Raw genomic sequence first — 27,743 nt, forward strand, 5'->3', positions numbered from 1 at the left:
CCAAAAGAAGCTTAGAAGGGACTGATGATGACAACGCAAAATTACATAAAAGTTAGTTGATTATCTAGTCATAAAAACATGTTTAAGTGACATATAAAGAGTAGGTTATAAAAATATTTTGGCATTTGACCTATATTGTACAGTAGAAAGTCTAGACTGACAACTGTTATTAAGGTGAAATACTTGCATTTGGAATAAACCTACTGGTCTGACTGTTGTCATGCAAAGATTGTAAAGAACAATTGGTATTAAAACTTTACTCTTTCAGAATGTTTAAGGTCATTTGAAAATCCTGTGTGTGAGAAAATACCCCCTACATCTGCATATTATTCACCCAAAAGGAATTACATCCATGAATATTTCAATCTCCTATTAGGCTGCCCCTATTTAAAATTGTATGTCAACCATAAATGCATAGCAAATAATGGACAAATATTCCATCAGACTGATAGGGATCATTTTTACACGTTTAATATGTTTAACTGAATTAAAATGTCAAACATGTGGGCTGCACGGTGGCGTAGTGGTTAGCACCTTCACCTCACAGCAAGAAGGTTTTGGGTTCGAGTCCCGGTTCAAACCAACCAGGACCTTTCTGTGCGGGGTTTGCATGTTCTCCCCATGTATGCGTGGGTTCTCTCTGGGTTCTCTGGCTTCCTCCCACAGTCCAAAGTCATGCAGAATGGGGTTAGGTTCATTGGAGACTCTAAATTGACCGTAGGTGTGAATGTGAGAGTGAATGGTTGTTTGTCTCTGTATGTGGCCCTGCGATAAAGCTCCACTGCAAACTTATTTATGTATTTAGACCTAATGCCTCACACCCGCTCGGTAGTCTATTAAAATTGAGGATGTATCTCTTTCTTGTGCTATTTAGGTTCAAGGTAGAGACAGGAGGGCAGAGCACTGAGTTGAAGAGACAAAAATCAGGTTGGCGACCTGTCCAGGGTGAACCCTGCCTCTCGCCCAATGTCAGCTGGGATTGGCTCCAGCCCCCCCGCGACCCTTAAATGGATAAAGCGGTAGACGATGGATGGAAAATGTTAAACATTATCTTATCTATCATAGCTGACCTGTTGCACAATCTGGAACTACAAAGCACCACAGTTAAGTTTCTAAGGGTCAGGAACATTAGATTGTTGCTATTGACATGCATAACAAGCATAACTTTCTAGTTCTAAAGCTCAGAATATTTTCCTCAAAGTTTCAGAATGTGTTTTGACTAATCATGCAGGGATGTAGGCGTTGATACAGCAAACTGACTTTGTTTCCTTGTTAATTACCAGATTATTCCACCATTTCAAACCACGCAATTTAGTACTTGTCCATACGACACACTGCACAATGGCTCAATCTAAAAAAAACCTTTCTTTTCACACAGAAATTGTTGACCATCACAGTGTTTCAATGCTTGTGTCTAGAACTCTGACCCAAGTCAGACTCATGACTCAACTTGGACGCAAACATTAACTTCTGTTTTTGTTACATTAACAAAAACATTAACCTGATTTTTGTCTCTACAACTCAGCGCTCTGCCCTCCTGTCTCTACCTTGAACCTAAATAGCACAAGAAAGAGATACATCCTCAATTTTAATAGACTGCCGAGCGGGTGTGAGGCATTAGGTGTAAATACATAAATAAGTTTGCAGTGGAGCTTTAGTATACATACACTGAATACGACTAAACATCCATTTCAGTTGAACCTTTTCCACTCCTGCCCGCTCTCCATGAAGCTAGAAGTTAAATCTTAACTCTTTGACAGGCCGCCCTAAAACCCAGAGGACGCCACTCCGCAGCATCAGCGGCATCAACATTGGTCTTCCGTATAATGTTTTTTAACCAGCCCCAAATCTTTCTGAGGGAGAAAAGGGAAACCTTGTTGCTGCCTGCATTTGGATGTAGAGAGACTCTGTTTGGCACGGACGGTGTGCAATCGATACTGCATCTGCTCAGCTGCCGGCTTCGCACAGCAGCAGGAACAATGAGAGGTAAGGTATAAACAAAGTGCAACCCTTGCAACAAGGAATGAGGCAATAGCTAGTAAATTCAGGTTCAGCTCTCCACCAGGGGATGCACCAAAATGAAAATTGTTGGCGAAATCGAAAATAATGAAACACTTCGCCGAAGGCCGAATAATACCAAATACCCGACACGTTTTTTTAGTTTTTCATTTATTTCACCAAATTTTTCACCATTGCATAAATCAAATAGCCTAAGCTAAGTAGGCTGCTCAAATGGGGCGGTTGAGAGAGAAGTTTCTTGATGCGGTGAATGTCGCAGGCAGATCATAATCTATTTTTGTGTCATTGTCTGACATTTTCAATGCTTCCACCTCACTCCATGCTGGCTGCTTTTTGATCGTGTCATTAAAAACATTGAACGGTGGAAATGGTTCGATCTTTACACTAATTCTTTTTGTGCAATTTCGGTTCCCGAACATTTGGTACATCCACATCTTGGCTCTTGAAGGTCAGTAGGTGAGGCGACCACTCGAACATGAACCGCTTTTCAGTCGAATTTAAACAACAGGCTTGAAGTTGAGTTGTTGAAAGAAAAAAATTTATAAATGTAATTTCAAATTGTGGGGTCTTCAAGACAGCAAGTCATACAGTTTGTACCTATACTTTACTTGTTCACCATATCTATTATAATACCAACCAGCTGTAGCCCATCCATTTCTTTATCCTTCATATTGCTGGGTTAAAACTCTTCCTGAAGGAGGACGAGTTTGATTGGGAACAGTGGGATCTGTATTTCTTAAAGGAAAAGGGGCAAAGTTCTTGCAGAAGAAGAAACAAAGAATTCTGGTCAGGGTACACGGATTCTGTCCAGCTCACTAACAAATTATACATATTGTCAATAATGTAAAAATTTCAAGTAATTTTATCATTTCAATTTTACATTTTTACTCTATATGGAGCCTCTCTAAGTTAAATTACATTTTGAAGGACATTATTTTGCTTTTGGCTCGTGAAACAACAAAACTATGTTGCACAATTGTTTTTAACTGAAAACGTTATTACAGTGAAACTGAATTTGTTTGGACGTGCCATGTTTTGCTACACTTGATCATGTAAAGGAACATTCGCATTCCAAAGCAAATGTAGCATTTTTGTAAAAGACAAGCAGACAATCGGTAAAGATTTTAAGAAGAACAAATTGTGTCAGGATTTTTTTCCCTTGGATTCTCAAAACCTCAGTGCGCTGCATTGTCCTTGATTTGTTTGTCTATAGCATCATTATTTTCATGATCATCATCATCATTTTCATGACTACAGTGAATAAACTTGATAAAAGGACCAACAGATTAACACTTGCTGAACTCGAATGGGAGTGTTTTGTTTTCATACTTGACATACTTCTGTTGGCAGAAGAAAGATTATTTCATTGTTTGAGTGAAATCTCTTGCAAACCCACTCGATATGTTACCCCCCTCCCCCGGCTCCGTTTGATTCTACAATAGATCCTGTTAAATCTTCTTTTTTTTTCATGATGTCGAGCATCACAGTGGCTCTGTCATGAACCCCTTGAGCAGTTTGGCCCAAATTAGAAAATGAAAGGACAGAGCTTCGAGAATCACAGGTGAGATTTGAAAAGAAAAAAAAAAGGCTCACAGCAAAGTGGAGTGCTACCTATGGATTCATGCATTTATTTGCGTCTAACATTCCCTTATAAATCTTTCATGTTGAGATCTCTATTGGTCACAAAGAGAGCAAATTATCTGATTAAATTAAGAAAAGAAAAAGAACATGTCCAGTTAGTTCATGTGAATTTAAAAGATTATTTTTGTCATCTGACAAAAAATGTTCAGAGCTAAGATGAAAACAAAGCTACGCCCTTGAGTTACTGAAAGATGATTTATTTTCCCTTCTCCCTCCTTCCTCTACACACGCACACACATGTACACACACACACACACACACACACACAGGCCTGTCTTCTAGGTTGAGTTGTGTGCCTTCAGGTCATTAACACCACATGTGACACCTGCCATAACCAGTCAAGCACAGAACAACTGTTTCCTTGTCATATCATAATGATGGTGTTTGTAACAACTTTTTTTTAATAGCCTGTTAATGACAGATGATGACAGGAGTTAAGCTGTTTGCTCACTGCACCAATTCCTCCAACCTCACAAGAACTCTTCTTGTGTCACCTACTGTACAAACACAGAGTGCTCTTTCTGTCAGTGATTTATATTTTTAAAAAACTGTGTGAATAACGTTATTTCCTGGAACTCGGCCATTGCCCAGTAGATCTGGCTGTGTCATCAAATGTGTATGACCTAATTACATAAGATAAATCATTCAATAACACTCCTGCTAAAGAGTCAAATCAGGAGTATCGGCGACTATGAAAGCAATGAAAGGACAACATTTGAATTTTATAAGAAACTAAAGACCTAAGTTTAAAATTAAACCACCGAATTTAAAGCGCTGAAATACTGAACTTTGAAATCTACCTGGTTGACTTATGAATCGCCCTCCAGAAAGCACTTTCATGGTGTACTATTTTTAAAAAAGACGAGTGACAGTAATCCAAGGGCCACCCCTTTGGATTCCTGTCACTGACATGCAGTTTTGTTGTGGGCGGTTTTCTAACTTGTGAACCTGGAGAAGTCAGGTTTTTGAAATTTTAACCTTGCAAAAATTACCTTTTGAAAATTTTAAAGAGGGTAATTCACGCCTCATAAATTCAGACAGGTGTACTCAGCATATGTCAAACCTGTAGATTAATAATTCAGTAGTGATTCACTTTCACAACAAAGCGTACCGTTCAAAGCGTCACTTCACATTTTTTCAAGCGGCTTATGATCTTTGTGAAGCAAAGTACACTCCACTGATCCTACAACTATTTCCTCCTGCCTGGTTAGAATTTACTGCCCCCATTTTTTGCTGAAATGAAACTACACTCCGACCTGAAAGCTAGAGAATATGGACTGAATGGTCCGGGTGTATTCGGTACTGCTGCCCTTTCGAGTGTCATGTTTCCAGCTACTGTCTCACTGCTGTTGGTAACAGCTTGTCAACTTGTTTTATCCTCTGTACTTACATTAAACTCTGTGGCTGTGTTGCAATACGGGGAGCTTTGCTGAAACGGACAGAAGTTAACATTTATTGAGTCTGAAAGCAGGACTAGCAGTTTGCCCTAGACTGGTGAGAACAATAGAGCAAGTATGTGAAATGGACTCGCGAAATAGACTGTATGAAAATGGATGTAGACTCCGGGTCCGGAAAGTGAAGTCAATGCGGAAGTGCCTGAAGCCAGTACTCTCTCAATAAAAAAAACAGCAACTCCACTGGTTGAAAAGAAGTTCGGTTTCTAGAGAAGTCTGTGAGAAAATGAATCTACTTCTCACTAGATTTATAACGTCAGTAAACATTTTCCTGAGGAGTTATGGTCTCAGTGTGTAGTCTTAAGTCTTCTTTAATACAGCATGATGTTTATTTTGTAAATGATGGTCTCATTTAGAGTGAAATAGACGATAAAGCACTGTATGCTCGGGATACCTTGTGATTTACAGCAGTACCATCCAATGGGTGCAGGACGCAGGCATAGGCGGACATGCAGTGTCTTCGAGCTACAATCACACTGACTGACCTCTGTGCTGTGGTAAGAATTGGAAAAACAACCACTTACATTTACTCAAGTACTGTACTTTAACTTAACCCGAGTACCTTTGTTTTGTGCTACTTCCTACCTCCACACAATAAGAGATTTTACATTCGGAACATTTTACCTTATAAAATATGATCCACTGTTACAGATGAAACAGTAAATAGTTACAAAGCTGCAGTTGACCAGCTACAACATTTAACTGCTGCTGAGAAGGCACCACAGATTATTTTTACACAACTGCAATAAAATTATACTGTGACATTTTGTATGTGTTGCACTGTAAACATTGAGTAGTATAATAATGGAGGACGGCTGTGTAAAAATTCCATTATCTGGAGCAGGTCACAAAAGCTGTAACCCGTTAAACACAGAGACAAACGATATACGTGAGAACAAACAATGTCCCAGAATTCTATGTTAGAAAAAAATCACAAATTTTATCTCTGCACACATGAGTTTGTGTACCTACAATATTTTGGGGTGCATTCCATCTATACATCAGTAACATACAGGAGCATGGATTAAAGTTCAGCTGTGTTTAATAAAAATCTGCCCTCTGCCCCTTATGTGTAATGCATGCAACACAGATGCACCCTGGTGACTGTCACCGGTAGAACTACAACAGTTCAAAAAAAGTTAATTACACACACACACACACACACACACACATACGCACACACACACACACACACACACACGTCTGTACCTCTACTGTAGCAACAACGTGAGATGAAACTACATTTGCCAGAGAAGGACTCTGGATGAATGTTTCTGTTCTGTGGTGCGCATTAAGTTTATCACTTATTGTCACCAAATCAACCTATTAGACACTGTAGGGAGAGTTAGACTTCAAAAAGTTAGACTGAAAGTCGTCACATTGAAAATAACAGAAACATCTTAAAAGAAAGTCAAGGGTCATAGTAGCCTGACAGAACGTTGGATACAAGGATGGGTGGTTAAAAAGTAGAAAGAAACTGTATTTTCTGAGAATTTTTGTTGGGATTCGGCAGGGATGGGAAAATCAGCCGGCCGATATTTTGACAATCTCAGTGACGTTTGTGCAACTGTCCTATTCCAGTCCACAACGGCCGTGTTTTTATCTGGGACAACGCTACCCTGTCAGGATTTAAGCACTATGCCAGCGAGACACAGCAAAATATTGGCATAGCGGCAGAAAAAGGTGCAAATGCTTTGACATTATACCTCATAGATCACAAACAGCTTAGCTGATGCAGTGAAGGGACACAGATGGTGAGAAGCAAGTACAGCAGATAATGGATTTCCACCAGGGAGTAAAAACACCAGGTACAAGACCAAATCCCCTGAACGACTGAACATGAACTTTCCCTAAAGACACAAGCATATTAAAAACACGTCTCCAATACAAATTGCTGGTAAATTTTATGTAAAACCACCACAGCGTAGCCAGACCACACCATGCAGCAGCTGTTTATTTGGGATTCAGCATGGAGACCCTGTTGAGTAAATGTGTCGAGAGGCGGGGGGGGGGGCCTCAGCTGACGATTCATTTCACAGAGTTCGGCCTCCTGCAGGCTTCCGGCTCCCTCTCTCTCTCTCCATAACCCAAAATCATCACGCGCGGTGAATCTCGAGCTCGACCGCAAATTGCACCAAATTGTTTTCTTCTGATATTGTTTGCGTCCTGCTTGCCAGGTGAAAATCAAATCACATTGCGCTGCGGATGAGAGGACGAGGCGGTACCCTTCAAATCATTTGACGGAGGACACCCGCTCAGATATTATCTCCCGTCCAAACTATTCATCCATGACGTTTCGTCTTGTGTAAATGTATCATCTCTCAGCAATCCGGCCTCCTTGAGTTTTCATTTTTACATCAACAAATGGATGTGAAAATGCATTTAGTGCCAGTGTGGTAATAACTAACATTTATGGCCACTACCGATTTGCACTGTGGGCATATATATGTGACGTCCCAAGGTTTTGGGATGCAACAGGCCCATGCTCGCTATAACCTTCTTTTTTTTGCCTGAAACAGACATGCTTTTGCCAAAACAAAATAGAATACATGGTCACATCACCAAAAATGAATTACGCTCTGAGGTTATTTAGTAATTTTAAGATAGAGTTTTCCACAGTAACATTGGCTTTTTCATAATCACATCACAAGCTCATTTACACACAAATCAAAGTCACTTCCACATAATTTACAATTATAAGTTTGTGGAGTATAGCCAATAAAGTATTGTAATTATAACTGTCCGTTGGGTAAACTTCACAGTATCAGCGGCATAGTGAAATCCCTTGTGTCTAATTGATGGAATGATCCATTGCTGAGCTTGTGCAGAAGCCCCCTGCACTGCTGACGGAACAGAATGCTCTGCGAAGAGGTGAAATTACATCCCTTTTTCATCATCAGTCACAGACGAAAGCAGTGGACGGTGTTTTTTTCTCCCTCTGCGTGGCATCTTTTCCGGTTTCACAGTGAAAGTGCATCGCGGGGACAATCGTCCCACCACCATCTAATCAATACTTGTCTGCCTGTTTGTATGAAGTTTGTTTGTTTACCGGTCACAGCAGGACAGATCAATACATTTACATTTGGGGTTTGTTGTCTGGCGTCTGAAAGTCAATTTCCATTCCATTATTATTTTTGAGTTGACAAAAAGACATTTATTTTAGGGTGACGTGAGGTCCAGGGGAGGGAGGACTCTAAATTTCTGAGGAGAGCAGGGTGGGCTCTTACTTTTTAATCACCCCATATTTAGATTTTCTCTCCTTCTTCCTTTCACTTATACAGGGTTCCATATCTACAGCTGACTTGAAAGCTTTGACAGTTTCGATTGTTGCCATGCATTATTATTAGTAGTATTCATGCCGTACCACAAAACTCCCAGTAACCCACAAGCCAGCATTATTCATCATGCATTATAATAACTTAATTATTATCAAGTATTCTCAATGGGGACAGTTAATCTTTGTGTTAGTTTTGTGTGCGCGTCACATCTAACATCAGCGGCACCGACACTGGGACAGTGACAGGTGACAAGCTTAAAAGATGCAACATTGCAGTGGGAAAAAAAAGTCAAGCACCTTCAACATTCGTGAAGATGCTTGAGACATATTTTTGGCCGTATGATTTGTAAATAACAGCTAAGTCGTCTTGCAACTGCTAAATTGCCGTATGCTGACAAAGTTGAAGTTGAAGAACAACTTTTGTCCACCAAACCAATCGATGATTTAAATATTTCCAGCTAATCCGCACAGAACCGAAGCCTGAAAAATGGTATTCAGAAACTAGTTTAGTTATTGTTATACGTGAAGTTATATGTTATATCTTCTTTATCCCTTTACTTCATTCTTTATCATAACATAAACGAGGTAAAAGTTTAATAAATGGTACGCCTTATAATGCAAGCAGAGCATCATGTGTATTGGTGTTGCTGGGATATTTTTTTTATAATAAAATATGAATAAAATGAGACAATAGCATTCATACAGTCTATAAGGCAAACGGTGTCAGTGTGGGCAACAATGGCAGAAAAATTATGAAGGTAAAACATGTAATCAGTTTGAGCTGGGAGCGCGTCAGGCTTTCTGTTAGACAATGCCAGTTTGTTAATTAGCTAATTTAAATTATAATAACCTAAATATATTACCAAGCTTGCATTAACTGGTTGGCCCGCTTTCTTTGAGCAGGGAAGAGCTAAGGAAAAGACAGCTTATCACTGCAAACTTATTTTGGAAACAAATTTTTACATGATCAGAATATCAACAAAAAAAATTAAATCACTAAATTATACACACACACACACACAGACACAGACAGAGTATATTTCAGTGATTCACAGTCCAAAGACCAGGCTACTGGAAAGAGAGAAGCTTTTCTTCCCATTCAAATTATTACAAGAGTCAATCAACATTTCAAGGTGATTTCATCAAACGTCAGTCCTCGTGCAATCGAAGAGGACATCACAACATCATCAGAGGCTCCTATTGATCGTCTGTCTGCTTTATAAGAAGACGCTTCAGTGAGTGAAACCGAGTAAAAGGGCGCAAGGGGCAGGAGAGTCCTGCTGTTAAGTGTGCCATTAATCGGGATCAGACGAGGGGGGGTGATCAGACATTCTCGTCCATGACATTAAACCTTTCAACAGATTGACTCACTTCACACTTCCCTTGTGTCATACGATCAACAGATGCACCTGGAGGTACATTCATAAATGTACGTTATAATGACCTGTGACCTTGAAAAAACCCAACATGCAGTTTCTGACGGCCACCTCTGTGAGGCAGAGTTGTGCTTCCTTTGGTTTGCAATGGCATCGTGATGTGCTATGGACCACTGCATGTACAGAAATAGATAAAGATACAGATAAGCAAGAAATTAACGTACAATTTGACAAATCCGTGAAAAATCTAATCCACAATAATATTTTTCTGGATTATACCCTTTTTTAATAATATATATATATGTGTGTGTGTTAGAGAGTTCTAAAGATATGTTTGTAATAAATATAGAATATATTTTTTGTATTTTACTTGTGTAAAGTAACTCAGGACAGCAACTTGCCTCTCAGGATTTTAAATACAAAAAGGAAAATTACAATACAATACAATGATGCACTGTAACAGATTGAAAACAAACAGTGTAGATAGTTGTTAAGCTGTATTCAAATACTGGTTTAACTGGTAAAAAAAATTCTGCAATGACAGAATGTATCATATCCAACACTAACAGGGTATATTTTGCCTGCATGATGAAATCTTACATATCCTTTTACTTTTACTTGTGATACTTTTATATTTTGATCGTACTTCATCCTTAATGTTTTAATTGTATGACTTTTACTCCCATTAAGATCATGGAATATCTTTATTTCAGCAGCACTGTTTTTTTTAAGAGAAGAATTAAAACTTTTCCGCCACTGCCATGGATACAGCTGTGCTGTATTGAGCTGAGCTGCTTGATTAAACAGGAAAACCTTCTCTTTCTACTGTATGGTAGCTGATATGCATTGCTGCTGATACCGACATGTGTTATGAGTGTCCCTGAAGGTGAGCCACACCTAATGCTAAAAACACTTGCTCTACTCACTTCAGAGGTCTACAAGCAGTTTACATTAAGGGAAAACAACAGTCAAACCCGCCGGCATTTGAAAGAGTGGTATCTTAAGACTCACAAAGCCTTCGTTGGCCTATCACAGCAAGACAAGCCAACAAGGCTTTGTTGTGCCAGTAGACTGTTTGAACCTAAGCGCAGCATCAGCTCGTTCCCATCACAACCTGATGTGGACAAGTCGCAGCATGCCCAGCTGAAAACAGACACACACACACACACACACACACACACACACACACACACACAAATCTTTATCAAATGATTTACAGAGCAAGCAACAGTAGTGGGGAAAAAGTCCCTTTCAAATAATCACAGAATCAAGGACCCCAGCACACTTATGCGCGTTATATTATAAGCAGATTGGTCGATCATCGCTGTTAACTGTTCTTCGCTGTGGTCTGCTCTGGGGGGGGGGGCAGCATCGGAGCCAGCAACACACCAACAGAAAGCTGGCTCCGTATTAGGCCTGCAAGCTGGAGACGCTCCAAGCTGTGGTGGAGGGGACGGCGAACAAACTGTTATCTGTCAAGGATAAACCCTGACCATCCTCTCTACCACACACTGGACACACAGCGGAGCTCCTCCTTCCAAAGGTTCATACAGCTTCGCTGTCACAAGGCCCGTTACAGGAAATCTTTCCTGCCACAAGCCATAAGACTCTATAACACATCACCTCTGTCTGACAGAAAGACTCTGGACTGTTGAAACACAAATCCTTGCACTTCTGCACATTACATACAATTGCACTATTTATGTACATTCTTTATATTTATATCCTAATTCTTCTACATTTTTATGATTCTTATATTCATGCAAATGTATTTCTTATTTTTTAGATTTTGTTAGGTGTGTTGGATTTCTGATACCTGCCACTGTAACACTGGAATTTCCCAGTTTCGGATCAATGAAGTTAATCTAACTGTATCTTTCTATTGTCAAAACAACAGACACGTGAGGAAAAAAGAATTTGCACAGGCTAATCTTTCCAACTTGGCAAAACCGTTTCCTTATTTCCAATAAGTATAAAAGTTAATTTTGGGACAGGGTTACACATCACACACTCAACATTTACCACTAAATACTGTAGTTCTGTTTTAAAAGCTAACATGTAAATATAGCTGTATATTCTTGTTGTACAGCCGGTTCCATTGAGGACCGCACATTGGTTCAGTTTGACGAAAGTAAAACCGGGGGCTGGATAAGGAAACGCCGCATGATGATGAGAATCAGCGAACAAGTCAGTGGTTTTAATGGGGAAAAAATGATGGCAATTACAAAAGCTTGACATGGGCAGGAAGGTAGAGGTAACAGGAAGAAGAAACTGAAAGGTAGGCAGGTAGCATTAAGGGCCTTGTCTAAGGGCCAACACTGGTTTCAACCAGGAATCGAACCCCCCGAGCATTTGTACCAATGTCAGGGGTGTTACCCACTGAGCAGTACCAGCTGCATCAGTTTCTGTTCAGTATCGACCAAAGTGTGTTTTACTCAAGACGCCAATCCTTCGATATTAACGACGCTATTAGGTTAAATTGACAAAAAAATAGAGCAACTGTAGTCAAAGGGAAATAAACTGCAAGATTTTCCTTTCTCTCTTTTGTAACGTCTGAAGTGTTGGGCAGCTGTGGATCAGTTAGTCACATTTACATTCCAATACCAACATCACAAAGGAGAAATGCTTGCAAATGTTAGATACTAAAAAGTACAGAAAGTTTGGTGTCTGTACTCTGAGCGGTGATCATGTGATTCAGTGTTTTGCTTTTTGCAAAAGTCTGCATTTGGTGTTTAAAGGAAATCATTTAGCACGCCGGTAGTTGGCTCATGCTCATTAAAGAGCTTTGCAGATTAAAATAACGCTGTGATAACGGAAACTCTTAAATACTGCTAACGAGTTAAATTTTGCACACGTCCTCCCTGCAAGCCTTAGTTCTGTAAAGATTAAAAAAAAAATCAGTTCAATCAAGTGTTTTGTGATGAGGTTAATATAAGTTGTGTTAAAACCATCTTTACCTATAGCTGGAGCTTTCTCGCTAGTAACTTGAGCGGGACACAGGAAGTATTAAAGGAAATCTGATGGTGTTGGAGCTCTCTATATAAATCTCCGGTTGTGTTTGTCCTCATACTGTGGTGCGTCTAATACAATACACAAGAAGATGAAATGTTTCTTAGATTTTAACAGAAGGCTGTGAAGGGTTTACAACAGTCTTGCTACTGTCAAAATTATTGACTTGTAAGTGCAGGATTTTATGCAATGTATACAGGGGTTCCTAATAAAAGGAGGAGCAAGGAGTTATAGATATAATAATATAATATTGATAATAATATTTGTTTTTCATATAGCACCTCTCAGAAGTAGCTTCACAAAGTGCTTTCACAAAAACATACAAATCACAGACAATTAAAATCAGCATTCCCAACAATAATACTGTTTTCAGGTCACAAATCTGTATAAAAAATTGTAAAAAGATATAAAAAGACAATATAAAAAGATAACATCACATAAAAGCAAGTCTATAGAAATGGGTTTTTAAAAGTGACTTAAAAGAAGGCAGTATATGATACGAGCCCTATGTGGCCAAAAAGAAATGTAAGTGCGACACTGTTTGAAATGTAAAACAGAATACTGCTGAAGAGAGCAGCCGTGCCAAGATGTTACCTCTATAGACAACAGACAAACCTGGTGACACTTTTGAATTTGGGCTGTTAAATGACCTGGTGTGTGTAAAATACTGCTCACACTGAGTGATCAACGGCCATTAACATGCCCCTAAAGCTGTGTACTCACAAGTGTAGACTGCCAGAGCTGCAATGAAACCTTTCGAATGCATGAAACCACACTCGATTTGATGTTCCATTTAATCGTAATAGCAAAACATCTGTATAAAGGGTTCTGCAAATAAAGTCTTTGCACTTAATAATGCAAGTAAATTGTGTTATAAAACATTGCAGTCAGTTGTATGTTGCACACCTTTGAGACTTCATACTTGTTTAGTGCTGCCAGATCTGTTGTGAGGGCTGTTTTAGTGGCACTTTGAACCATTATCATTATTACTACATTCATTTTGCTGACGCTTTTGTCCGCAGCGACTTACAGTCTGTGATTTTTTTTTTACTCATAGCAGAGACAGGTAGAATTAAAGGCCTTGCCTAAGGGCCCACGCTGGATTTTAGCCATGCCCTGAAAGGTAATCGAATTCAGACATTCTGTACCAAAGTGTCACCCGCAAAGCGTCTACCTCCTGACCTGGGCCAGTCTTGGTACATCGTGAGTCAGGCAGGCATCTGAAACCAAGCGTGTGACATTTCACTTGAGTTGTGTGAAGTAGTTTCTTAGTTAGCGCTTGTGAGATTGAAAAAATGAAGAAGAAAATTTTTTTTTTACGATGTCCTCCTGTATAGCCGAAACATCCTCCATTTGTTAGACAAACACACAGAATCACTGGAATACAGAAATGATAACACTATATTAACAGTTTGACGTCAAAACGCAGCAGAAATAGAGCAGTAGTTTCTGAACTTTTTGGCTTCTAACCCTCAACCAAAGTGACGGAGGAATTTTAACTTTCTCTGATTGTTTTGTCTGAGGGATTTTCAGGAGAAATAAAGGTGTAAGAATCAGCATTGAACAAGAAAAACAGGCAGGCGTGACAACAACAAAAAAAAAGCTTATCCCTTTAATCATCTTGGGACCCCTCCTTTTTTTCTTGAGATCCTTTGCCTCGAAAGTTTGGGAACATTTGTCATAAAGTTAATGGGTAAGGATGTTTTATAAGCGGAACTTAATTCCCAGTAAGAAAAGAAGAAGATCCACTATTATATGTCTCCCAGATTTGAATAGCATTTGGCGGCAGATTTGGTATTTAGGGGAGCAGCCCTCGGGCTCCCTGTTTGCATGCAGGGCGGGTCCCTGTCTGTGTGCTTTTCAAAAAAAAAGCGACAGCTCCTCCCGCTCCCTCGCCTAAAAAAACTTTTCGCGCTGTGGCCCAGGTAATATTAGCGCCACTGGTGTTATCCCCCCCCCCCCCCCCCCCGGGGGGACACCCGCCTGTCTGCTCCAGCCGCAGAGCTAATTACAGCCGGCAGCAGAGACAAAGGACCGGGTGATTAGGTCCAATGTTCTCACTAAAGCCTGTTCTAGGTGCGGGGAAGTGAGACTTGACGCTGATGTCTCTGTGGGAGAAGAAGCAGGGGGGAACAAACCAGGGCGCTCAGCTGAAAGACACAGATCGCGTTTTGAAACGAGTAGTCACTCGATTGGATATATCGATGCACAACGATGACTTTTTTTCTCTCGAGGTAGTCACAAATGCATCGTGTTTTTCCACTTCTATGGAAGTGAGGGTTAACTGGGCCAGCGGTCAATAATGGAAGCTGAAATTAATAATAAAATGATTCATGTAATGTCAAACTATTATAAAAATTGTACACACGTTTTTACATGTTACATATGTAGTAGGTTGTATGTTGTTCATTCGTCTTTGCCCGCTAGCTGATTATCACTGAAAGTAAAAGCGCTGGACGTTTTATTACATACCTTTATTCATACGTATTATTGTTCACATTGTACTGGATAGGGTTTGGGTTTGGACTACATCTATCATGTAACTTACGTGATGTAAGCCCTACTATTGAGTGACATAGCTTTCTGTGGTGCGTATTATTGAGTAAATAGTTCTTTCTCACTTGAAATTGTAGCTTCTAGTTTCATCAGTGCCCGTTATTTATGTGTCAGTTTGGGGCGGGGGGCGACATAAAACTACATAAAAATGCTGAGCAGCTTTTACCCGCCGCCGTTTCTTGTCCTGTTCCTGAAAATAGCTGCGGAGTGAGACCTCTTGTCTTTTTTTTTTTCTCCCCCACTTCCCCAGGAGTCTTGGACGGAGCGCGCCGGTTGCCCCGCCAACACAACTGGGGAGGCGTGGCCTTCGCCCACGACCATTGGTGGAAGCCGAGGCGCGTAGACGAGCACACCAACGCCAACTGGCTGGAGCTGCGTGACGAGGCCGATCTTCTGCGCGCCGATTGGCTGTGGTGAGCCCGATGCCCGAGAGCGCCAGAAAACAAGCTTTAGCGGGTGATGTTGAGGTCTCCACGGGACAGTACAGGGTTCCCCCAGAACCGAACTGGAGTGTAAGTAGACTTCGCGAGGACAGACGACTGCCCGCTTATTTCGATTAAGAGGGAAACTATCTGCTATGTTGGTCTGGAGAAAAACCACGCGCTGACAAGTCTGCGATACGGGACACGGAGCCACACGGGGCCGCTTTCATTCATTCGACAGCAGAGAACGGTGAGGACTGGCTGCTTTCCCTCCAGCGGTTTCCTGCTAGGTCCAACACTTAGCTCGTGATATGCTGGTCAGCTCAGCTAGTGATGTTAGCTAAGCGGCTGGTTTGAAAACCAGTATTGACTATGAACGAGTCACCCACTGCAATACACCCGATGCCAGTTGACAGGCTAAGCCTCCGCCAGTGTGTTCATTTTGGACTCGTCTGGGTGAATCTGCCCTTGGCTAACTTCACAAGCGGACGCTACATATTAAGTTATACCTGAGGAATAAACTGCTTTATTAATGTCGTATAGCAATACACTCACCCGTCGATTTGCCACATCTGCTGCCATTGAATGTGTAACGTTATGCAAAGCAAACTGTCGGGTAGGGGGACTGGATGTTAGCTAAGGTACCGTCGTTAGCTTGCTACGGGCTAGTTAGCGCATTTTTTCTTTGCGCCAAATTCGTCCGTCCACTCGTCTGAGTTGCCTGTCCAAGCTGCGACTTCCTCAACTCCACCAACGCACCCCCGCTAATATATATATATATCACTCCTGCTATTTATTGATGATTGTCAACAGGGACTTTACTGGGTTTTTTTCTTCTTTTCTTTTCTTTTTGATGCTGCAGTTTTTCCCTGATGGAAGTCGAATGTGTCGCACTGAAAGACCTCACAAGTCCAAGGAAAAGTTCCACGGCGGGGTCGGAGGAGGATGGGGGCGAAACCGAACAGAAGGTAAGGTGGCCTGGCCACTGGATCTTAGGTGTGGTCTGAGCATTGTGGCTGCTATCAGGTTGGATATGATGCAACTGTAAGATATGGGCTCAGTTGTGGGGTGTGTGCGATATATGGTATATCTATGCTTTAAGTTAAAAGGTGTTTAAAAAAAATAAAATAAAAGTCAAACTAGGCCTTTGAGTGTATGTATGTGTGTATGTATGAGTGTGTGAGTTAGGGTTTGTCTTTAATATAGTGGAAACATTTGACTTCCTGAATAGAACATTTCAACATAATGATAATATATATTTTGAGCCCTTCAAGTTCACCCGGCGTAAATTCGTCTTTTAACCGCTCAACTGTCTCCCATCTACAGGAAAACATCTGCGCGGAGAGGAGGAGATCCACGCCGCTGAAGTCTGCCGAGTCTGCCGCCCACCCTCTGCTGATGAACAGAAAAGGTGCCACAGCCGCCGGCGACCTGGCCCACGTCACGCCCATCAAACGCACCGCCCTCGCCGAGCCCTGGACGCCCACGGCCAATCTGAAGATGCTGATCAGCGCGGCGAGTCCAGACATCAGAGACCGCGAGATGAGAAAGGTGCTGTTTCGGCCCATAGAGAACGAGAAGGACAGGCCAGCAAGTCCAGACACTGCGGCGGAGGTGGAAGACTCATGTCAAGTATGTACTGTGAGAAATGTTGCCATCTGCCAAACAGACTAAGAGCTAAAAAAAATTATAAGAGAAATCAAAGATCTCTGAAATAGGCAGTAATGCAGTCAATGACATAATTATCATTTAGTTCTAAAAGGTCTAAAAAGCTATATTTTGTTTACTGGGGAGAAAGCAATTACATTGTAGTTATTGTTTAACTGTTTAATTCGGTAAAATGCTCCTAAAGGAAAGCAGAGTTTCCACAATCCTAAAAATCCAAAGAGTAAACACCTTTACCTTCACTTTACATACATTAGCAGCAGCTGAACACTCAAGATAGGGAGTTTTCCAAAGCACAAATAAAAAATCCCCCTGTGTGACTGATTAAGTCATTTTGTATACAAGCGGCAGATGGAGCCTAAATCACCCCAAGCTTTTATTATACAGTTATTTGTCTAATCCGGCATGTGAATGTCTTTTAAAGGAGTCAGAGAATTAATTCTGTGAAAAATGTGCCATAAAGGCATCTTGCAGGAAAGCAATTCAAATGTCTGAACTAAGATTTGTCACTTCACTGTAGCTGTGGATAATGGCGATGCAGAAGGCGCTAAATGTACATTTCTCTAAATTAATGGTAAAACGCCACACTGAGGAATCAATATCATTTATCTATATATGTGTGTATTATTTGTCTGTCTGTCCAGTTTGAAGCTGTGGACGAAGAGGACGAGGTGGAGAAAAAGCCGAGCAGGAAGCAGAAGAGTCTGGGGCTACTGTGCCAAAAGTTCCTGGCCCTCTACCCCGATTATCCACCACCTCACAGCCCCATCTGGATCTCACTGGACGAGGTGGCAGCCAACCTGGGTAGGAGCCAGCGATGTGTTAACAAAGAGAGATTTTTGACAGGGGAGATGGACGGCCGCGTGTCGTCCCAGCTCACGTCTGTGCCTTTTGTAAACACTAAATGGAGTCAGATGATAATGGAAGCAGCTAATGTCCATTTTGTGAGCGTTATAAAGCTTTTATGTTAGGGGATTTAGTGGTAGTTGCTATGGAAACCCCTTTCATGCAAATGCACAGCACTCTGTATTTAAACGAACGATGCGACACTGCAGTTTATACTTTCATTAAATCCAAGTCAAAATACTAACCTATTCACTGGGGTTTGGACAATGTGTGGCTAATTTCTCTTCCCCTCGCACTCACGTTGTCAGGAGTGGAGCGGCGGCGGATCTACGACATCGTCAACGTGCTGGAGTCTCTCACGATTGTCGGCCGCATAGCCAAAAACAGTTACACGTGGTATGGGCGCCAGCAGCTGGAGGCCACGCTGGAAGAGCTGCAGCGAAGGGGCCGGCAGCAGGGCTACCACCTGCAGATGGAGCTGGCTGCCGAGGCCAGGGCGGCCGGGCCGGGGCGCGAGGATGACGGCGGGGAAGGGGACGCAGGCAGCGGTAATGAACAGAGATGTAAAGACTCTCCGACAGAAGTATTCTCTTTCTGCTATACCCCAGCCCCCCTAATTTCCCCCCTTGTATTGTCACATCGCTCGGGATGAATTAAGTATTTATCTATCTATCTATCTATCTATCTATCTATCGCTCACCGGCGACTGCTTTAGTGTCCGTTATAGAACGAATGGATAAGACCATCAGTTAAATGGCGTACATGTTAAAATCCAAATGTAAGTTCAATTTCAGGAGCAGCAGCCTCAACTTAACCCTGCGACTGAAATGATCATTCCCTTTTGGTTATAAAGCTGCAGGGATGAATACAAGCCTGGTTTCCATAGCAATCCTACCCCCCACACACACGCTCACACATCTTTTAAGAGGGTGTGTGTTTGTTGACTTGGAAATGTGGCTGGATGACAAACAGTGTCGCTCCTGACAAAGAGATGGTCTGTGAAAGTAAATGCTGGGGGACAGGCTTTGTTGCGCATTAAATGGTTAACGTCTGCTGGTGTCATCGCGGCTGGTTGAACGTGATGTCTTCGGGCAATATCATAACACATTTAATGTGTTATCACTGCTGAGCGGCAGAACGGAAAATACCTGTTAAGAATATTGTCACTAGCTGCATAATGTAGAATCTCATTGTTTGTGATCAGAAACTATATTTTGGCAACATTTCACTTCACCCCAGACTTTGAACACCCGAAATGTTGCAGTAATATGAAAGGGCACAGTTGATACTCATGACTTACTCTGTATGATGAGTTTAAGGGTTTTGTTTCTCTCTGTAGTCATGGTCAGAGATAAGCTCATTGTAGCATCTAACCTTTAGAAAAGACTGTGTTGTAAACCATTTTGGTTTGCTCCAAAGACATTCAATCTTTCTAATGTAAAAAATTATTCAAGCTCCTGATTTTCTGTCCCAATCACACAACCATTAGAGCTTTGATCAGTCAGATTGTGTTTCCTATTTATTTTCATTATGATGTAATTACTGCCGATTATCCAGTGAAACAGGAAAATCAAGATTTGCACTAGGTAACACCACATGCATTCATTTGCATTTCCTTGCGAAAATTGGTTATGTTGTACCACAAGTATGCAAATGCTGATGTTTGACGCAAGCACAAAGTCTGCCTTCTTTAAGATTTTGTCATGACGATATTTTGGTTTTGGGTTTATAGATTAACTTAATATTTTAGTGCCGATGAGTTCATTGTCGGTGGTGGATTATGGCTAATCATACAAACGACGCCCACATTTCTGTGTCTGACATACTGCGTGTGCCCATGTTGTTTTTGCAGCTGGTGGCAACAGGAAAGACAAGTCTCTACGCATCATGAGCCAGAAGTTTGTCATGCTGTTCCTGGTTTCCAAAACTCAGACTGTTACTCTGGACGCCGCTGCAAAGATCCTCATCGAGGAGAGTCAGGACTCATCCAGTCACAGCAAGTACAAAAGTAAGAAATCTCAGTGTGCCTGAGAGACTTTGTCTTGGTAACGTTAGCTACCCAAAAACTGGTTCCTCTTTTGTATTAAAACCAAACCTCCCTGTATCTTTAGCTAAGGTGAGGCGACTGTACGACATCGCCAACGTCCTGACCAGCCTGGGCCTCATAAAGAAGGTGCACGTCCGCGAGGAGAGAGGCAGGAAGCCGGCCTTCAAGTGGCTCGGCCCGGTCGAATTCAATAACCAGGGAAATGCCGGTAAGAATTGATAACGGTCGGTTGCTGTTGGTGAAGACACCTTTAGGGTCACATTATTTTGTCTTCATAGCAGTCATGCTAACTCAACCCCTAACGTACAGGGAATGCTTCCAACGTGGCAGCCGTCGCTCCTGACGCCAAACAGCCAATGGCGGCCCAGGACCCCAGACGAGCCCGGATGGCGCGCCACGCCTCGTTCAACATCACGCCAACTTCTGTGGCTGTCCAACGGCAGGTCAACTCTGCCCCCTGCAGCCCCAGACCAGAGCTAACGGGTAAGCAGAATGCGACAATTTTACACTGTATGTCCACGTCAAATTTAAACAGAATAATTGCTTGCAGTTGAATATTTTGAGTATTCCCGTTTGATAAATCAGCGTAACTCCTCTCACCTCAGGTGTGCCGAATCAGCCCGTGGATTATTCCAGAAAGACGGCAGGCAACAGCGCAGTGTGTCGACTGCAGTTTGGAAATGGCTCTGAGTGAGTTCATACACACACACACACACACACACACACACACACACACACACACACACACACACTTGTCTTGGTTTACATTTATCTCGTCCAGCACAGATCTAATGCCAAAGAATATCGCACATAGTGCTGCTAACCTTTGTCAGGAAAGACCCTTAGTGTTATTGATGAGAATCCACATTCGCTACCTGTGACAAGGGAAAATGGTGGAACCGTTCATCTCAAAATGTATCATATTTTTTCATCGTTTCATTTCATTTTCACATTACGCATTAAAAGCTACTGACCTTCCTACAGTTATATGGTTGGGGGGGTTAAATCTCAGTCTCTCGCACTCAATATTACACACTCACTTCAAGTGTTTGCATTGGCTGATGTGCTTAGCTTTAGGCTACATGTAACAGGAGCCGGGTGCTGTGGATGTGAATAGTTATTCTCTCATGAATGTATATGTTGGCGTCCGCGGACACAGCACAGTGGTACATGTTATTTCTATGATTGGCTAGTTTGGGGCCAAAGCCACAGCTGCCCCCGAGGCTGTGGCTGGTTAAGTGTTGTTTCGGGGGAGGGAAATAATAATACATGCGTGAAATTTTACGCGTGAAGCTGGGTAAAGAAAATCCACCAGGGGCTCTGGAGGTGGCAAGGTTTAGGGACTTTTCCTGTGTTTTAACTGGAGGAAGCTGGGACTAAATTTCATTCCTCTACCATAGTTACGGGTGCCTAACATGTCTCCATGTCCTGGCAACAGTTTACAGGACTGAATGTTGCTGATTGATCATGGACTAGAGTCACAGCTGCTACATCTTGTGCACACCTTCATCCACACAACAAGGACGCACTTTATGCTCCTGGCATCAGTGGGATTTCTGTGTTGTTAAGAACCAAGTAAAAGAACAAGGTTACAGTTGACAGTTATGCGCTAAAGCAGAAACAATGACAAGAAAAAACAAGAATTGTCTACTTTGGTACGTTTTCAGTCTTCCCTTTTTCTCTTCGGTCTCCTTAAATCCACTCATTACATGCATTTAGCATCGCCCCACCACAGTAATTGCAAAGAACACATGACTAGTGTTGTTTCCTCCAGTATTGTTTTTTTTTTTTAAATGTATCCTGATTTTACTCTCAGGGGCAAATTAATTCCTCTTCTGGTTTGCAAAGCCTGCGTTGATCAATCAAGTCAAAACTTTGATTCTAACGAATCAAATAAAATCTTAAACAGGCTAATTTTTTTTTATCTCTGCTTGATTCCCCTTCAGTATCCGTCCCGGTGCAGCACTGCAGACCCACAGCAGCAGCATCAGCAGCAGCCAGCTGCCTCCGTCCTCCACCCCAATGAAACCTCCGCTCCACCCTGAGTACCTCTTCACCTCTTCCTCCTCTCCCCACTGCTTGGCCTATCTGCCCAGCCTGTCTCAGCCCTCGGTGGTCATGCTGTACCGGCCACTGGACACGCCTGACCCGATGCCCGAAGGTCAGCGGTCACCCAGGTTGGAGTCTGGGGAGGGGAGGAAGAGGAGGAGGGAAGGAGGAGAAGATGAGGACTCGGCGGTGGAGGTGAAAAAAAAAGGAATGTCTGCATTAGAGGAATGTGAAAAGGTGAGGTGATTTTTGGTGTTTTGGTTCCCTGATACGTTAATGAAACGAGAAAAATACTTTAATATCATTCTGCAACATTTTCATTTTGGGGGAAATGGACTGGGAACAACATGATGACTTTGGCTCAGCGCAATACTATGTTTGCATTCACAGTCTCAAATGACAGACTTAATGATGTGTAAGATATTTCACAATTGGAAAGCCTTGCAAAATAATCAGGCTAAACATTCCTAGTCACTGGATAAGTCCTGTTTTTCTTTTAAATAAAGTATAAATAAGAATAAGGTTACTGGACTGAAGTTAACTCCAGCGTTGATTGACGAGCAAGAGGTTAATCAGTACACTTAATGCAGAATTGGATATTTGAGGAATCGCTAAATGTCTGCGTAACATAAAATAGCTTGTTCCTTTTTTTTTTTTCTTCCTACTCCTCACCATCCATTCCTGTTTAATTTATTCCCAGTGTGTGTTTTCCTTTCAGGTGAGAGCTGAACCTCACAGGGAAGCAGGGGAGTGTTCACAGATGGGTACGACCAGAACTTCTACGAATCCACCGCCGGGCCTCCCCAGAGCATTCGATGAAAGTCAAGGTGGCAGCAACAGCAGTGAAGCCGCCCAGCCGTCACACTACCTCTATGTACCCAACAATGCAGGTATGTACATTTTTGTGTCGGTGCTGTAAATGTAAAAGTCCATGTCTAAAATAAAACTGGAATGGGAAGAGGTGGAATCTGCCTTCTTAAAAAAGAATCATGATAAAATAAGTACGGTTTGTTCACAAATGCGTCTTCGTAGAAAATGTCAAGGGAGTCGATGCTGTGAATAGCATTCAAGGTCCGTGTGCAACTAAATCGTGTCGTAGTCTGGTTTGACTGATACGATAATGTAAACGGCTGTGGTAACATGTTTCTATGGTCATAAAAAGCCAGCAATGAGGATTATTTAGAAATTGTATCATATAGAATTTAACAAAAACTTAACTGTTACTAGATAAACAACCTATAGAATTGATAATATTTTCAGGTACAAAGGGGAAAAAAACATCTCATCCTGTTTTTAAAAGTTTGAACCTTATTCACTGAAAAGGTCTGGGGCATTTAAAGAGATGACATTCTAGCCCATCTCTGAAAATGGTTTCTGTATATCTTGAACAGGCTGGTCCCCTGGTCTTGGGCCCAAGAAAACTGTGAAATACCACAGGCCTTTGAAAATCTCTCAAATGATAACAGCGTTGGTCGACCTGTTGTGTCTGATGCCAACCGTAGCTGTGCTTTGTTTCAGGTCACATGTCAAACAGTAACACAGCAGGAGAAGGTTTTGGAATTTAAAGATACTACATTACATTGGCTGCAAAAATCGATACGTTGATATCCAAAAAAATGACATCATTATGACAACTCACCAAATCTTGAGGTGAAGTTCAAATGAGACGATAAAAGGCACGTATTCAGCTGGGATTTTCTCTGGGTGGCAATCTGTCTATCAACATAATCAATAGTCGGCAATCAAATTATAAATCAACAGCAATGACATTGGATATAGTAAATACCTAGATGCAAACGAAGGACTCGCTTCAGAGCAGTCAAACACAGGACAAGGACACGGTTAATTGTGAGACCTGTGTGCTGAGGGGGCGCTTGATTCCTGTCTCCCTGTCACATTGTAGGTCAGGTGACCTCTTTCACCTAATAATCTATAGATAAAATAACATAACACTTACCTTTCTTCCTATTCTGTCTTATCCAGGTCTGAACAGCCTCAACTTCTTCCTCTCTGCTGGCCAGCCACCCGCCAGTCTAGCACTTCCTCCCAGTGGCGCTCCTGCCCTGGCGCTGCCCTACGTCCTGCTGCCCTCCTCCGCCCTCTCCCACTACTCTCTGGTTGCCAACGGTGTACAACAGCAAGGCTCGGACCCCCGCGGTCAGCTCAGTTTCAGTCTGCCCGCCATGATGTCGCCCGCCCACTTCACAGTGAGGCCGGCGCCTCACAGCTTGACGGCAGCGGCGGCGGCATCGGACATCAGCTGGTCGCCGGTTCTGTCGCCGTGCACCCCAGAGCAGAGCAGGTTGTGCGGCTCAGCGGCCGGCGCTCCACATTCACCCCCGGGCCCACGACAGACTGTCAACATCTGCACACCAGAACCACTGGTAAGAATTTCAATCTGTAGATAATAACTAACATCCAACATCCCGCCAAACCACGGTTAACAGTATGAGCTGCAATGGAAAATGGATACAGCTAAAAATCGCATAGATCTGTGCTCTAAAACCATGAATTTAGACATCATCTGCCTACACAATGATGCATACACTGGCACTAGCAAAATGCCACAGCACGGCTTGACACGAGAGCAAGTGCAGCATCTGTTTTGTTGAAGGTTTCCTCTCATTTACTCAAGTTAATGGATGTCCCAGTCATTACATAGGGTTTAATGTTCCTGTCCGCACAAAAAGCCTAACAAAGCTCTGCTCCCATTGCTCCTCTTAAATCAGTCTTGATTTTCATATCACTGTGAGATTGATTATTGAAACGACGGAGATCCGTAGGAACCAGCAAACATTTCACGACAGTGATGAACAAGAACAGAACATTCTCCGAAACTTACGTCGCTCTCTCTCCTCCCACAGACTCCACATACTCCAAAGGACACCACTGCGTCTGCCTCTAAGGCTTTCTTCCAGACCCCGTGCACTCTGGGAGGTGTAGTCAGCGCTGTGCCGGCTGCCCGAAAACGAGGCTCTGCCCAGAGGAGGCTGGATGTCGGCCACCCACCAACCAGTTAAAGATCTCAATGGAATATGTGGTTCATGTACCTTTTTATTTTAACATCCAGGTGCTGGTTCTTAAAGTGAAAAAAAAAAATGGTTTCAAGCCATTGGTGCTTTTTTTTTGTAGATAAATCAATAAATTAAGAATTTCTTTCTGAAAAGTAAGAACATGTTTTTTAGCAAAAGACTGTTTGATGAGACCTTCAAGAGTCTCACATTTTGCCATTGACTGTAAATGTTTACCAACTCTCGAGAATCCTATTTTGAAATTAAGCTCTTCCACCATTGCTCGTTATGTGAACAGTTCATTTGTGGCCCTTGGTTCTGTAAGCGGGCACCAGATTTCAGAGTGAATGAATGAGTGAAGCCGTATTGCCATTGTACCAGTGCCCTCCTGTGGTGGGAGTGAGCCACTGCTGTATTTTGGATTTCACACATAATTTCCCCTCTCAGATGTGATCAGAGCTACCTAATCCCCAATCACTTGTGTATTATAGCCCAATTGCTATTTATATTTAAGCTTATTTTGCTAATATATGTTAATTACAGGGACTGTAATGGAACATTTTTATTTTTGAGCACTAAGCATTTAATGAATGTACATCTAATTTTGAACATTATAGAATTGATTGTCTTTGAGATGGCCCCTTCCGGTTCTGCTACATTATCAAGGTACAGTAGGAAATGTGTTAGCTGCGGTTTTTACACTGAGCGAAGCAGACAATCTGTGTCTTGGCTCAATTCAGACGTTACTGTGAGGAGAAAATCACTAAAGCCTTAAATGTTTACAGCAAACTGTTGAAGAAAACACTTCTTGAATGCACGGATTTATCCGTCAGGAAGACGTATGTTACTGGTGCTTAGAATTTACAACCATAGTGCTTTATGGTTAAAACTTAAAAGCCAAACCCTTTAGCTCCGTCGCTGAAGGACAATATGACGTGGGACACTGCTCTCAGGTACTTGAATACTTGTGACTTTACTAGAAGTGGATTGTTGAGAGATATCCGAGTACTGTAAAGATTTTTCTATCCATAATTTATCCAGGGAAAGTAGACCTTACAGTATATGCTGTCTTTTTTTCTCATTTTTTAACATCAACATTTGAAAAAGTCCAACACATTTGGAAGATTTCCATTATGACCACAATCTGCTGTTGGATTGAGAAGTCGTGGGTTCTAGTGCCTTGCTTAAAGGCACCTTGCCGAGAGACTGTCTGGGCCTGTGCAGGGATTCGTAATGACAATGCTCTGGTGATGGACCCACTCAATCACTTCCGGGCGGCCCGGGCCAAAAAAAAAACGGTGCTTTGTAAGGGAATCTTTCAGGAGAGCTCAGCAATCTCACGCCAAAGTGTGCACAGGGAATCCACTCTGAAGAGGTATTGTCTTTAATGAACAGTTATATTGTTTCTCTTCTTCTTTTTTTTTTAAATAGTATTCATTGTGTCATTTAATACTACACAATGCAGAATGGTGCCTGTTGCTGTATTGTTTTGAAAAATGAATGGTAATTGCACTGCTTGTTAAATGGCTGCGTCCACTGATCCGTCTTACCTTTTACAAAACCCGGCGCTGTTCCTTCTCTCCAGTTCTGCTGTCTGTAGTTTTATGGGCCCAAACTGGTTCTCTTCTGTAAGACTTTCACAAACTCTTGATTAAAAGGTATGACGCTGACTCCTTTTGTGAGGTGCGCTCTTTAATTTTAATAAGAATGTGTGACAGTGTTTTCCAAAAACATGGAATGTGGTAGAGCGTTGTGGAAATGGTTTCATTGAGATTTATAGCGCGACACAAAACATGTCGGAGGGCAATCCATATGTTGACGCGTTTACGGATGGCTTCAGTTTACAGGCGCCACCGATAACTCACGAGGGGTCGAGCAGATGGAAGCAAGTCACGCTAATGTGCTCGTGTGTGACATGCTTCATCTGCAACACGATTCCTATTGCCGCAAACTGCTGCGTGCAAGTGTTACATTAAACATTAGATGAGACTGATGATCGGGGGGGTGAAGCTACAGCATTAAAATATGCATTTGCACAAACAATGATTCACTGCTCAAATGAAACAGCAGAGGGCTGTTATAAAAGACAAACAAATTACCCATGTGATAAACTCCCATTGAAACTGAGGGTTAGGCTCTTATTTAAAGAGAATGAGATTCCACTGGTGGATGACACGTTCATCAAGTGTGAGCTCCGGGTCAAAATCGGGCTAATTGAGTCACTTCAAAAAAAAAAAAAAACAACACGCCATCTGTCAGAGGACATAAACATTTAATCAAGGCTTTTATATCTGCACTAAAAAAAAAAGAGTGAGCGCAGGGAGCCGCCAATAGATGTGCGTGGCCGCTGCGAGGCATTTATCACACTAAT

The 27,743-nt window shown here is 42.0% G+C and overlaps 1 protein-coding gene across 4 annotated transcripts; it reads left to right on the forward strand.

Moving 5' to 3' along the window:
* Positions 1–1,774: 1,774 nt before the first annotated feature.
* e2f7 (E2F transcription factor 7) lies at positions 1,775–27,042 on the forward strand. Of its 4 annotated transcripts, none has more exons than XM_035619150.2 (14): positions 1,775–1,986; positions 15,583–15,745; positions 16,617–16,722; positions 17,081–17,386; positions 18,064–18,223; positions 18,574–18,828; positions 20,118–20,273; positions 20,377–20,520; positions 20,622–20,795; positions 20,918–21,002; positions 22,259–22,598; positions 23,080–23,251; positions 24,345–24,745; positions 25,226–27,042. In XM_035619150.2, exons 1-14 carry the CDS (start codon positions 1,827–1,829, stop codon positions 25,379–25,381), a joined length of 2,778 nt encoding a protein of 925 aa, XP_035475043.1. In that variant the 5' UTR covers positions 1,775–1,826; the 3' UTR covers positions 25,382–27,042. The 4 variants fall into 4 exon arrangements, with proteins under 4 accessions (XP_035475043.1, XP_035475052.1, XP_035475069.1 ...); XM_035619159.2 differs by having other exon boundaries at positions 1,776–1,986; positions 18,574–18,813; XM_035619176.2 differs by lacking the exons at positions 1,775–1,986; positions 15,583–15,745 and adding an exon at positions 15,767–16,004.
* The last annotated feature ends 701 nt before the right edge of the window (positions 27,043–27,743 follow it).

This window comes from Scophthalmus maximus, chromosome 12 (genome assembly GCF_022379125.1).
Source record: "Scophthalmus maximus strain ysfricsl-2021 chromosome 12, ASM2237912v1, whole genome shotgun sequence".
Taxonomy (NCBI): domain Eukaryota; kingdom Metazoa; phylum Chordata; class Actinopteri; order Pleuronectiformes; family Scophthalmidae; genus Scophthalmus; species Scophthalmus maximus.